The sequence below is a fragment of the Rhopilema esculentum genome, chromosome 1, assembly GCF_057945365.1.
Source record: "Rhopilema esculentum isolate cy_ngs chromosome 1, ASM5794536v1, whole genome shotgun sequence".
Classification (NCBI taxonomy): domain Eukaryota; kingdom Metazoa; phylum Cnidaria; class Scyphozoa; order Rhizostomeae; family Rhizostomatidae; genus Rhopilema; species Rhopilema esculentum.
The window spans coordinates 4065919-4078583 of NC_142815.1; the positions used below are offsets into that span (position 1 = coordinate 4065919).

At 36.2% G+C, this 12665-nt stretch overlaps 1 protein-coding gene across 3 annotated transcripts; it reads left to right on the forward strand.

The window, feature by feature from the left end:
- The first annotated feature begins 51 nt into the window (after positions 1-51).
- On the forward strand, positions 52-12665 carry LOC135690269 (serine beta-lactamase-like protein LACTB, mitochondrial). 3 transcript variants are annotated; one of them, XM_089109305.1, is made up of 9 exons: positions 4942-5008; positions 6650-6735; positions 7059-7222; positions 7698-7977; positions 8991-9221; positions 9854-10169; positions 10940-11106; positions 11652-11822; positions 12186-12665. In XM_089109305.1, exons 1-9 carry the CDS (start codon positions 4962-4964, stop codon positions 12500-12502), a joined length of 1779 nt encoding a protein of 592 aa, XP_088965431.1. In that variant the 5' UTR covers positions 4942-4961; the 3' UTR covers positions 12503-12665. The 3 variants fall into 3 exon arrangements, with proteins under 3 accessions (XP_088965197.1, XP_088965431.1, XP_065063850.2); XM_089109071.1 differs by lacking the exons at positions 4942-5008; positions 6650-6735; positions 7059-7222 and adding exons at positions 52-893; positions 3284-3447; XM_065207778.2 differs by lacking the exon at positions 4942-5008 and having other exon boundaries at positions 6561-6735.

Below are 12665 nucleotides of genomic sequence, written 5' to 3' on the forward strand. Positions count from 1 at the left end.
AATAGCGAGCTGGGTGAGGTAACCTTTGCAGAAAGATCTTTGCGTTCGCTGTTGCGTTCGAGAAAAGAACAAGATCTCGTTTCTCGAATCTGATTCCCTCTAAATCGTTTAAAGGCACAAAGAACTAACATTCTGTGAATGTAAACCAAACTGCGTACAAAGGAACTGCGAAACTCTTCGAAAGCGTTAAAATTTTCCTCGCCTAGTTTATGTTTTGGAGCACACTGTACTTTCCAGTCAATGGCTGACTCGAGGTGCATTTTGCAGTCCGACTTTAGTAAACACGCCGTGGCTGTTCCCTTTTGCAAATTTTTTCTTGCCCGAAACTTGCAGAAGCGTGGTTTTCTAACCGACTTATCACTGACTAGTATGTCCTGCATACCGCCTTTACATCGGCACGAAAATTCATTAAGGACTAATTTTTTCGCCTTAAAAATACTTCGACTTTTGTCCCGTGCGATAAATGCTTTTGTACTGGCATAAATCCTCAACGCATTTTATTAAAACATTAGGTATCTTTTCTGGACTTCAATAATTCTAAAAAACAAAAACATATAAAAATACCTAAACTGGATTTTAATTTCCTTTTTTGGTAAAAAACTCTCTTTCATGACAAGCGAAAATTGTTGTTATAGTCACGACCAAGAGCAGACCCAAATCCGTTGAATCTGGTTTTGAGACTGAGGGCAACCATCTTTTCTGGCGGGTGCAAATGATATTGTATAATGTGATTAATCTGCTTTTGAGTTTGAGTTTGAGGTTTGTCCGCGCACATAGATCAGAGTTTTTCTATTGGCTATGTCTAGAAGTTTTACAAATTATGCTCCGAATTCCAGGTCTCAAGAGGTTGATACCACCGATCAGACAAATTAGATGGTATCAAGGTAAAGAAGGTATGTAGATGTTTATTTCTTGGTCTGCTTATGAAATTCAGTCAGTGTGGTGCTTGATCGATGCAGAATTATAAAATTTCCTTACCAATTTTGGACTCCAATAATTGGAGGCAAGAACCAAAGTTCAGAAAAAATTTACTCAAATTCCAAAATGTATACACAGACACAAAGAAGTTTTAGCCTTGCATTGATAGTAAATTTAAACATTTTAAGTGCATGCGCTAGTGTAGAATAATATTCATTGTAGTATTTACCCATTTTGATAAATTATTGCATTTTCTGACTAAATAGTGTTTTACAGGATGTATAACTTGGATGTTCCGCTATTTAGCGTGCGACATTCGGTTAGACATTCGGTTAGCAAGTCAAATAAACATTTGGTTAGACATTCGGACTTTGATTGCTTCTTACAAAAAAACTATACAGTATATTAAAAAGATATTTCCTTCTTTTTTTGCTTGAAAATTCCCTTACATATCTTCTACACTGTGATCGATTAAGTGCAAAAGGATTTCTTCTACAAAGCTTGCACCATCATCATGACGACAGTTTTCACTCTGGTCTCGGTTACGAAAGTATGAAACGATAAATCTCTATCCCTGGTAAATTACATATGCTCACTTAAGATTTGCAGACTACCTATTTCCATAGGAAAAATATGTTTTCGAATATACCTTCTGTCTTCGGAAGATATTGTCGCCCAAAGTGAAAATACGTCATCAAGTTCCAACAATTATGGACCGGTTTAAAGCGAAAATGAGCAATAAACTTGGGTAGACCGTCAAAGTAGGTTTGCTTGCATCGTGGGCATATATAAATAGGTACAGACTCAGCGTAAAAGCTATCAATATGGACGCATTTTGTGTGATACCACCTTTCACAGTCATCGCAACTTACCCAGTTCACCTGATCGCTACTGCTATCAATTTCATCTTGCTCACATATTGCGCAGTTTTCCTTTCTACTAAGAGCATCTTTACTGTACTTATCCTTCTTTTTTCTGAAGAAAGTTTTTCCCAGCCCTCAACAATTTTCTTACGAACAAGCAACATGTTTTTTTCTCCGGTTCAGGCAGAGATTTATAGAGCATACTTTTATAAATAGGATACTCTTTGTTGCTCAAAGTATTACTTGCTGGTGACACTTCAAGGGCCTTCTCTCTGGTATTTTGTTTATAAATTTCAGAGCAATTTTTAGAAACTTTCCTACGCAATTCTTTTTCATTATTTGAAGCAGTAAATTTTAATTTTTTACCTGGGTGGTTCTTGGAAAGTACCCTTCCTGTCTATTTTCTTTTCCCTGGTATTTTTCGTACCTTTGTCCCAAGTCTCAAGAACGCTAGAAGGATCCTTAGTATCTAATTCTAGCTCACCATCACTTCCACTCGATTCATCGTGATAACTTATTAACTTCTTAATCCTGTTATAAGATCTGCAGGCCCAAAATAAAGTGTCTTTGCAAGCCTCGGATACCAATCGATTGTTTAATCTGCCACTGAGTTGGTTTTAGTCTCAGGTAGTTTCCAGTCATCATACTCCGGATGAAACCGTTGCAGATCCCCTAAGCATAAACTACTCCACAGTGTTATATAAGCTAACTTTTCGTGTAACCACATACAATAATTGGGCATATAGTACATATTGGCATCAGTACTATCATCGTTGTCTTCAAGCTTTACATAATAAAGTAAATGTCCCCAAAACTTGTGCAATTCTGTTTCGTGTTTTTGAGTATCAAAATTACCGTATTCGAAGGAATACATCATCAGAATGCAACGCGTCCGACTCGTTGTATTGGTTTTGGTTGTCATCTAATACTTCGCAAAAAGTGTTAATTGATTCTTCGACCGTAGCCAATGCATTTGTAACCACTCTATCAACATGTCTAGATGACAATACAACAGTTTCATCACTAAGTTTAAAACGCTAAGTTTCCCTAAGTGAAATATCTTTTTAATATACTGTATAGATTTTTTGTAAGAAGCAATCAAAGTCCGAATGTCTAACCAAATGTTTATTTGACTTGCTAACCGAATGTCTAACCGATTGTCTAACCGAATGTCGCACGCTAAATAGCGGAACACCCAAGTTATACATCCTGTAAAACACTATTTAGTCAGAAAATGCAATAATTTATCAAAATGGGTAAATACTACAATGAATATTATTCTACACTAGCGCATGCACTTAAAATGTTTAAAGTTACTATCAATGCAAGGCTAAAACTTCTTTGTGTCTGTGTATACATTTTGGAATTTGAGTAAATTTTTTATGAACTTTGGTTCTTGCCATAGTTTTTTGTACGAAGCAAGTCCGAATGTCTATGCGAATGTCTAACCACGTGTCGCACGCTGAATAACGGAACAACTTGGAGCAATATTTTCACTTTAGGTGGCCCTCCCTTAACATTAGCAAGATGGAATTCAAGAGGACGGCAAGGAATTGCTCTTTTACTTGGAATTGGGGGATCTTTCTCAGCATGGAGTTCATTTAGCCATGGGAAAGCCCAAGAAGAACTGAAAGAAAATCCTACGTTTGTCAAGTTACCAGACAATGTATCTTTTCTATCTCATTAGTCCACCTTTCTTTTAAAGAAAGTTTCATGATGGTGTAGATGAGATTAGAATTCATGTAATATTATTGTGGAAGACATGATTTTTGTCTTGGATGTGGAAGAGGTTTTACAATAGGAATATTTAGATCGTTCAATTTTTATAAAGAGGATTGAAAAATCCTTCAGTTTGAAAATGCTGATGATTTATCTCCCATAGGCAAAAACAGCTTACTCTAAACTTGAAGATACTTGAAGTAACTGGCTATATTCCATTAGAAAATATTCCATATAAAAATATAACAATCATATTCTATATTCTTTATTCTATATTCCGTAAGTCACTAACAGGAGCAAGGGTGAGAATATTTGTGTAGGTCTAGAAATTGCTGATAATTTATTTCCCAGTAGAAATAAGAACTACCTCTTCTAAACTTTTATTCTAAAAATATTTGAAAAATTATCTTCTAGAAACTATTTGAAAGTCCACGAGCTTTGCAAAATTTCTTGTTTAGTCCATAAAGTAATTTAATTTAATCCAACAAGACACTTTTAGAGATGAACATAAAGATCACTGAAACAAAAGGGGGCCTTCATCTCGTTAGTTACATTCTCTAATGCCGCTGACACTTTCGAGTTCTCTAATGCCGCTGAAAGTTTGAATTTACAAAGTTTTTAAGGAAATTTTTTAAGCTGCATTTTGAAAACAAACATTTCAATTGTGAATAAAACATGAACCAGATAATTTGTTGACAATTGCTGACCATATTTGAACTCGCCGTACCTTCAAGAGTAATCTGTTAAATTTTCGTTTCAGCATCTTGCATAGTTTTAGAGAAAATCTTTAGTTGATACATTCTTTAGTTGATTTGTTTGTAATATATATAGTAACCTTTTCAAATATTATAGTACAATTTAAATTAACTCAAATCAAAGAAATCAAAAAAGAAAAATATCCTATAATTAAGAGCCAAACTTACTGTAAACTAGAAGACACTTGAAGTAACTGGCTATATTCCATTTAAGTCAGGGAGCAAGAAAGAAATATTTATGTGGGCCTCCAGATTGAGCTAAAGCTTGACAAGAAAAGATCAGGAACTTTCTAAACTGATGCTAGCAAGAGGGGAAAATTTTGTAACCACCGGGAATAAGAACAGACTCTCCTTCATCAAAGTTTTTATTCAGACTGATAGCTTCAGTTATATAGAGGATGCCCCCAATGATTTGTATCCTTTTAGAAAAAAAAGCATTTTAAGGTTGAATAGTTGTAAAAATTGGTTATAATCTTAACATAGTTTTACTGAAGATCATAAAATATGTGTCTGAGAAATGTTGCTGTACTGGAAGAAATGCTAAGAAAAAGAGGAAGTGGAAGAAGTCAATAGAAAAGTCTCTCTTGGAATTGGAACAAGTGAGGGAAGAGACTGCTTCACCTGGACTCATTTGTGTTGTTAGCCTTGATGGCGAGCTGGTGTGGAGTGCTGCACTGGGGTTCGCAGATGTTGAGAATGGGGTGAAATGCCACACAGTAACACTGATGAGAATTGCAAGCATCAGCAAGGCAGGTATGGCTTTGATGTCCCTTCTGATTCTTCATCAAACTCTGTAACTTCCTTTATAATTAGCTAGTTCTAGATCTTTGTCTGTCCATTTTTAACTGTTACCCCACAATGTCACTCCTCTTCTGAGTCACCTTCTCTTGGATGCCAGTCCTCTTTCACCACAACTCTCTATCTAATTATTTGTCTGTGATAGAGCTCCACCAGTTGCCTCTTTGCCACTTCTTTTGCCTTGTACCTTGATATGTTTTTTTATCTTCTTTGTTCTCGTCTCATCATTTATTTCAATAAGCATCCCAACAGAGTGCTGCTCAAGGCTTGAATTGTCACCCTTTATCAATGCAATCTCCACCCATGTTATCCCTTTGATTCCAAGTACCCACTTCTCTACTACCAAACTCACCTAAGCCCCCTTACTTTATTTAGTCTTCCCGTTCTGTTCCAATCATCAATTCCTGGCCCTCGCATTTTTGCACACCCCAGCCACCCCAGCCTTTTCTGAGACTGGACTTATTAACTGGGGTTGTGCTAATAAAATTACTTTTGAACCATTGAAAATAAGCCTACGTAAAGCTGTCAGAGTAATAGATTTTGCTTCTTACACAGCTCACACAGAACCAATCTTTAAACATTTCAAGTTATTAAACTTAGAAAATCTATACAAGATCAAAACAGCGAAATTTATGTTTCAAATCAACCAGAAAAATCATAGTAACTTTCTTCAAAAAGAATTCATCAAATCTAGTAAATTACATTGCTATAATGGGAGACAATCGTCCAATCTTGGATTTTCTCTTCCCTCTATCTCTACAAACTTCAAAAAAAACTTTCTGACATTTGATTAAGGGTTAAGCATTGGAACTCCTTGCCAATTGAACTAAAGAATATCCACAACAAAAATGCCTTTAAAAAAATATGAAACTATACCTTTTACAGAACTCCTAAGCCATAAGAATTCGTTCTACATTTTTTAAATATATCCCTAACCAGTGAAATTTACCAGCCTACCACCTTTATATATATATTTTTTTTCTCTATGCTCTTACATTCTTGATTCTTTACTCTTACTTCAAACTGAGATGGAAATTATAATCTTGAATTTAAAAACGTCATTAGGACATATGACTCGATAGCTCCTCGCGAGTTTTTCTCATGTGTCCTTCAGCATAACAAAACCAATTTATCTGATGTATTTAATTAACTAAATTTTTGAAATTGCTAACTTTTGTATTCTTACTTTTAATTCTTGGTATATTGTAATTAACATTTGTTTTTGCTGATAAAGGTTTCGAGTTCTAAGACCACTTCCCCTTCTGCAAAAATCTCTATGGAACAAGCAAGAAAAAGTTTGACTTGTGTGATGTGTCATTTACATTACTGTTTTTATAATAAAGGCATACCTTGATCAACCTGTCATGTCAATGAAACCCCAAAGATCATCCATGACTCCAACAATCCCTTTTTCTGTGGCTCTCCTGAGTTTGCTGTCAAACAGAAACATATTCATTTATATGCTCGCGTGACATCTTGAATTTCGCGCTAATAAAGAATGCTGGGATATATAAAACCCAATATGAGGCTGCTGTCAAAACGAGTCGGTTTCAATATTGCTTTGTTTTTGTTCCTAGAGAACTTTTATTTTCTTAGACGTTTTACAATTATGCTTCGAAGTCCAGGTCTCAAGAAATTGATACCACCGATCAGACAAGTTAGATGGTATCAAGGTAAAGATGGTATGTAGATGTTTTTATTTTTCGGTCTGCTAATAAAAATTCAGTTAGTATGGTTGCTCGATCGATGCAGAATTAAAAAGTTTCCTTACCGCCCCGAGAGCCAAGAACCAAAGTTCTTAATAAATTTACTCAAATTCCAAAATGTATACACAGACACAAAGAAGATTTAGGCTTACACTGATGTAAATTTAAACATTTTAAGTGCATGCGCTAGTGTAGAATAATATTCATTGTAGTATTTACCCATTTTGATAAATTTTTGAATTTTCTGACTAAATAATGTTATTTAGGATGTATAACTTGGATCAATATTTTCACTTTAGGTGGCCCCCCCTTAACATTAGCAAGATGGAATTCAAGAGGACGGCAAGGAATTGCTTTTTTACTTGGAATTGGGGGATCTCTCTTAGCATGGAGTTCACTTAGCTATGGAAAAGCCCAAGAAGAACTAAAAGAAAATCCTACTGTTGTCGAGTCACCAGACAATGCATCTTTTCTATCTAATTAGTCTACCTTTCTTTAAAGACAGTGTTAGGTATAATTTATTTGATTTTGTAGATGAGATTAGAATTCATGTAATCTAATCGTAGAATCCATGACTTTTTTCTTGGATATAGAAGAAGTTTTTCAATTTGAATATTTAGATCATTTAATTTTTACAAAGAGAATTAAAAATTCATTCAGTTTGAAAATACTGGTGATTTATCTTCAATAAGAAAAAAACAGTAAGCCTACTTTAAACTTGTAGATACTTGGAACATCTGGCTATAATGGGCCTTCAAATTGGAAGATAAAATTTTGGACAGGCTCTCTTCCATCAGAGTATTTGTTCAGACCGATGGCTTTAGTAGTATATAAGGGGTATGATACCCCCTACATGATTTGTGTCCTTTTAGAAAAAGCGGGAATTTTAAAGTTAAAGAGTTTTTAAAGTTGGTTATAGTCTTAACATAGTTTTACAGAAGATCACAAAAAGTGAATTTGAGAAATGTTGCTGTAATGGAAGTAATGCTAAGAAAAAGAGAAAGTTGAAGAAATCAATAGAAAAGTCTCTCTTGAAATTGGAACAAGTAAAGGAAGAGACTGGTTCACCTGGACTCGTTTGTGCTGTAAGCATTGACGGTGAGCTGGTATGGAATGCTGCCCTGGGGTTTGCAGATGTTGAGAATGGGGTGAAATGCCACAAGGCAACGCTGATGAGAATTGCAAGCATCAGCAAGGCACTGACATCAATTGCTCTAGGTGTGGTTTTTATGTCCCTTCTGATTCTTCATCAAACTCTGTAACTTCCTTTATAATTACCTTCTTCTAGGTCATTTTCTGTCCATTTTTTACTGTTACCCCACACTGTAACTTCTGTTCTGGGTCACCTTCTCTTGGATGCCAGTCTTCTTTCACCACAACTCTCTATCTCATTATTTGTCTGCCATAAGGCTCCACCGGTTGCCTCTTTGCCACTCCTCTTGCCATGTACCAGGGTAGGCTTCTTTGACCCTCTTGGTTCTCTGTTCACCATTGATTTCAATTAGCACCCCCAACAAGAGTGTAGCTACTTGAGCTGGAATTTTCACCCTATATCATTACAATCTCCACCCATGTTACCCCTTTGATTCCAAGTACCCCCTTTGGTACTACCAAAATTACCTAAGTCGCCTTACCCAGGGGTGGACACTTGATCAAATATTGGGGGGGGGGCAAGCCTATAGTTTTAATAAGATGACGTCACATTTCCCATTGTTTTAGAACAAAATACCATTGTCCTCTAAAGTATTGGGGGTGGTTGCCCCCCTTGCTCCCCCCAAGTGTCTGCCACTGCCCTTACCCTCAGCCTTCCCTTTCTATTCCAATCAAAAATTTCTGGCCCTTGCATTTTTACACACCCCAGCCACCCCAGCCTTTTCTAAGAACACTTCTGCAAACATCTCTAAGGAAAAGAAAAAGTTTGATTTTTGTGTGTCATTTATATTGTTGTTTTTATAGGCATCACTTGGTCAACCTCCATCAATCATATATGACTTCCAACAATCACTTTTGCTGCAGCTCTCTCCTGAGTTTATTGCCAAGCATATTGTCTATTGCTTTTGAATGAAGATTCAAACCTCTTCAGCAAGTAAAATACAGTTTTATCTATGACCATGACAACAAGCCAAAACTCAGATTTTGGGATAGTTGGAGGGTCATGGTAGCCAACCTTCTGATAGAAGATGGTACCTGATGATGTAGTAAAATACTTTGAATTTCCGTTTGATTTGCAGGAAAACTTCTCCAAGAAAGTAAGCTAGAGCTGGATGTCCCAATCAAGAAATACGTTGATTATTTCCCCGAGAAAACCTTTAATGGCGAAAAGGTCACTATTACCCCCAGAATGCTGATGTCACATACAAGTGGGGTGAGACACTATGACAAAGAACCGCCCAAAAAGATTGATGAAACATCTGAACAGACAAACACAGATGGCGCTGGCAAAGAGACGTCAACAAGCAAAGGTGAAGACCTCGTATTACTGGTTCAATCGAACTTAATTCTCTGATACAACAGGGTCAGTCGCATATCTAGGCCTGCAAATCGAGGCAGTATAATTTAAAAGCCTCAATGAAAAATCTACGCCAAAAAGCAAGAACCAAACATCTGTTAAATAAATAGAACCATTTCCGTCAAACGTCCTCGATGAAATCAGAATGTATTATGTCTACCTAGCTCCCAACATTTCCCAAAGATATTTATTTGCATTTCGTTAAAATCTTGTCTGAAAATGTGCCATGTCTTAAATATGGGGTGCCAAAACCCACCAGATTCCCCCATACATATCCAAATCAAAGGGGTCAATGTTCCAAAAACCCTTTGCAGCTCATCTTATTAGAGAAAATTGAGGAGGGTGCCTGGTTTGTCGAATTTAGGAATGATGAATTTAAGACGTACAACTTAAAACTTGTTCCTTTGTAATATCCTTTTATTGGCTTTGAAATAGTTGGTATAATTTTCAATACTGTCCAAAATATGAATTGAATGACGCGTTTTTAAGGACGCATTTTTGTCCATTTTTATTGCCCTTCAATACTGGGTATTATTTCGTTTTTTAATATTCTTTTGCATTATCGAGGAGAAATTTCTATCATAGGTAAAGGAAAAAGCGACGAAGAGAAAAAGTCTGAGAAAGTAAACGAGACAGATGAATTTAAATTGAAAGAATATCATATCAAAGACCATTATGATACAATTAAAGACGCGATAAAGATATTCAGTGACGATCCATTGCTTGAAAAACCAGGGACTAATTTTCTCTACACAACTCATGGTTGGACGCTGTTGAGCGCTTGTGTCGAAAAGGCTTCTGGGATGGATTACGTCACATACATGAAGAAGATGTGTTATGAATTGGGTTTGGACAATACTATGGTTGAATTGAATGATCCTATAATTTATGATAGATCAAGGTAGGGTGATTATGCGATTCAATGATTGCTAAATTGATCGGAGTGAACACCGAAACTTTATGATAGTTCAAGGTAGTGTGATTATGCGATTCAATGATTGCTCAATTGATCGGAGTGATCACCTATGATTGATTTCGAATATATGATTGAATAGTTAATGTCAAATTTCTGGTTGAGTTTCCTGGTAAACAGCTGGTTTGTGATTTTTTAATTGATCGAAGTGATCTTCTTTGATCGATATAATGATTGATATATACATTATTGTATAAAGCTTGCTGACGGTTGATTTTTAAGCAATCACCATGAGGGTCTTCCTAATGATTATTGATTGGTTGAATCACTTGAACACGTAGCTAAGTGGACTTCATGATTTCATACAAGAGAAAAATATTCGCATCGCCCCGTTTTAGTCTATATCAAAAACTTAGAATAATTATATGAAAGATTGCGGCTGTTCCTTAAATTGTCCAGACAGTAAACTAATGCGTTTTCTATGTAATGAAAATTTCTGTCTAACGGCCTGTCATAAAATGCTCGATGCTGTACAGACAGAGCTGTACACGCTATTTGGTGAATATTTCTTTCAGATTATTCCTCTGCAGAGGAAACTCAGAATAGCAACTTAGAACCGTCCTGTTACATAAACCAAATAGAGAGTTTTGATGTAAATTTTGTCTCTTTTTTATGTCTTTTTTCCCCTTTTCATAACCTTTTACGACTTTACTTGTGAATATATATTCTACTGAATGAAGAAAACAACGCTTTTCCAGGAATTACACGAGGGACTCAAAGGGAAGGCTCCAAAATACGCCATATGTTGACAATTCATACAAATGGGCCGGTGGTGGGTTCTTATCAAACATCGAGGATCTGATCAAAATAGGAAACGTGATGCTATACAGCCACTTGGAAAAGCAGGATACCACAATTCTTAAAGGTGTGTGAGTGTTTTTAGAATTTAGCAAGCTGTACGTGCAATGCATCGTTATTTCTCGGACAGTTTTAAAGCATTCACATTCCTGATTCTAAAGATTAGGATGTTAGGACATTGTTTGGGGGCAATGCATCTGTAAATTCGTGAGAATGCCCCAGTATTTGGGGTTCCAGCCATGACCAAACACCATGCCAAACACTCACTTAGAGCAAGGGGAGTTGCCAGCTCTCTGTTATCAAGGCTTAGGCATCATGAGATGTTATCTTGAATATTATATTTGATTTTATATTGAAAGGAAGGACCAAAACAGGAAGGAACCTGATAGGCGTAGGTTCTCAGTAGCTTCAAATACAATACAATACAGTACAGTACAGTACATAATAATATAGTACAGTACAATACAATACAATACAAAAAATGCGATACGATACAGTGCAATACAATATAGTACAATAAAATACAATACAGTACAGTACAGTACAGTACATACAATACAAAAAAACAAGGCGATACAATGCAATTCTTAGTAATATTTGACTTAATTCCAGGATATTTGAATCAGGATGTTGTCAGGCAGCTGTGGACCCCTGACCCTGTTACAATTGGAAAAGTATCAAAACATTTCAAGGAAATGGGGTATGGACTGGGCTGGTCGCTGCTGCCAAATTCATCGGAATATGGCTGCTGTAGAAAATCGAAATTCGCTGCCATGCACGGTGGTAGGTTATTTATTTCAATCATCATTAATCTTACAGTTGTTGTGAACGAGAAATCGGAGTACATGATCAACTTTCCTAAGCTCTTTAACCCTAAGAAACTCGAAACACTACACAGACAGACTCATTTAATTGATGTTGCCAGCCGATGGCATTAAGTGTGAAATTTTAAGTTGCAACTTCACAACAATACTATTCTAAGCACACAAGGTGAGCATCTCTGCCTATGTGAGATTTTACGACTTACTGAATACTGGTTAACAATTGAGCATTTGATGAAAGTTTCATGATCGTGATTTACGTCATATTTTACGATTGGTACCTCTTAAAGTAGTAAACTTCAGCTTGTTCTAATTTTTTCTTCAGGTGGAGCTGTTGGTGCAAGTAGTATTCTGCTTATTGTGCCAACTGAACCAACTTCTAAAGCTGAAAGTACCTCGCAAGCTTCAATTGGTACTGAGGTCGAGCAGAGGTCAAAGGTTAAAAACGCTGGTGAAAGGGCAGAGGTCAAATGTGCGGGTGGAAAGGAATACGAAAAGGGCGTTTCGATGAATCAAAGTTCAAATACTTTTGAACCAAAACCAAGGGGTGTTGTCGTTGCTATTATGGCCAACCTACAAAATGTCAGTCTGGCAAAAACAGCGCTTGAAATTGCAGAAGTTTTCTCAACTCAGGATTCTTAATCTAAGAACATCCATCCCATGATGCATTTGTACATCCCCTGGGGAACTGACGTATTTTTTAATGATGATATCAAAATTACACATAAATTTTCACAGTTAGGTAATTTTACGGAAATAAATCAATCTTTGTGATTAAAGGATTGGTGAAAAAAATAACAAATAT

What these genes read in the sequence shown, in the direction of transcription:
- LOC135690269 (XM_089109071.1), top strand. Translation starts at nt 713, where the DNA reads ATGATATTGTATAATGTGATTAATCTGCTTTTGAGTTTGAGTTTGAGG. An exon ending in ATAATTTATGATAGATCAAG is followed by an intron (nt 10,170 to 10,939) that starts GTAGGGTGATTA and finishes ACGCTTTTCCAG; the next exon opens with GAATTACACGAGGGACTCAA. An exon ending in ATTCGCTGCCATGCACGGTG is followed by an intron (nt 11,823 to 12,185) that starts GTAGGTTATTTA and finishes TTTTTTCTTCAG; the next exon opens with GTGGAGCTGTTGGTGCAAGT.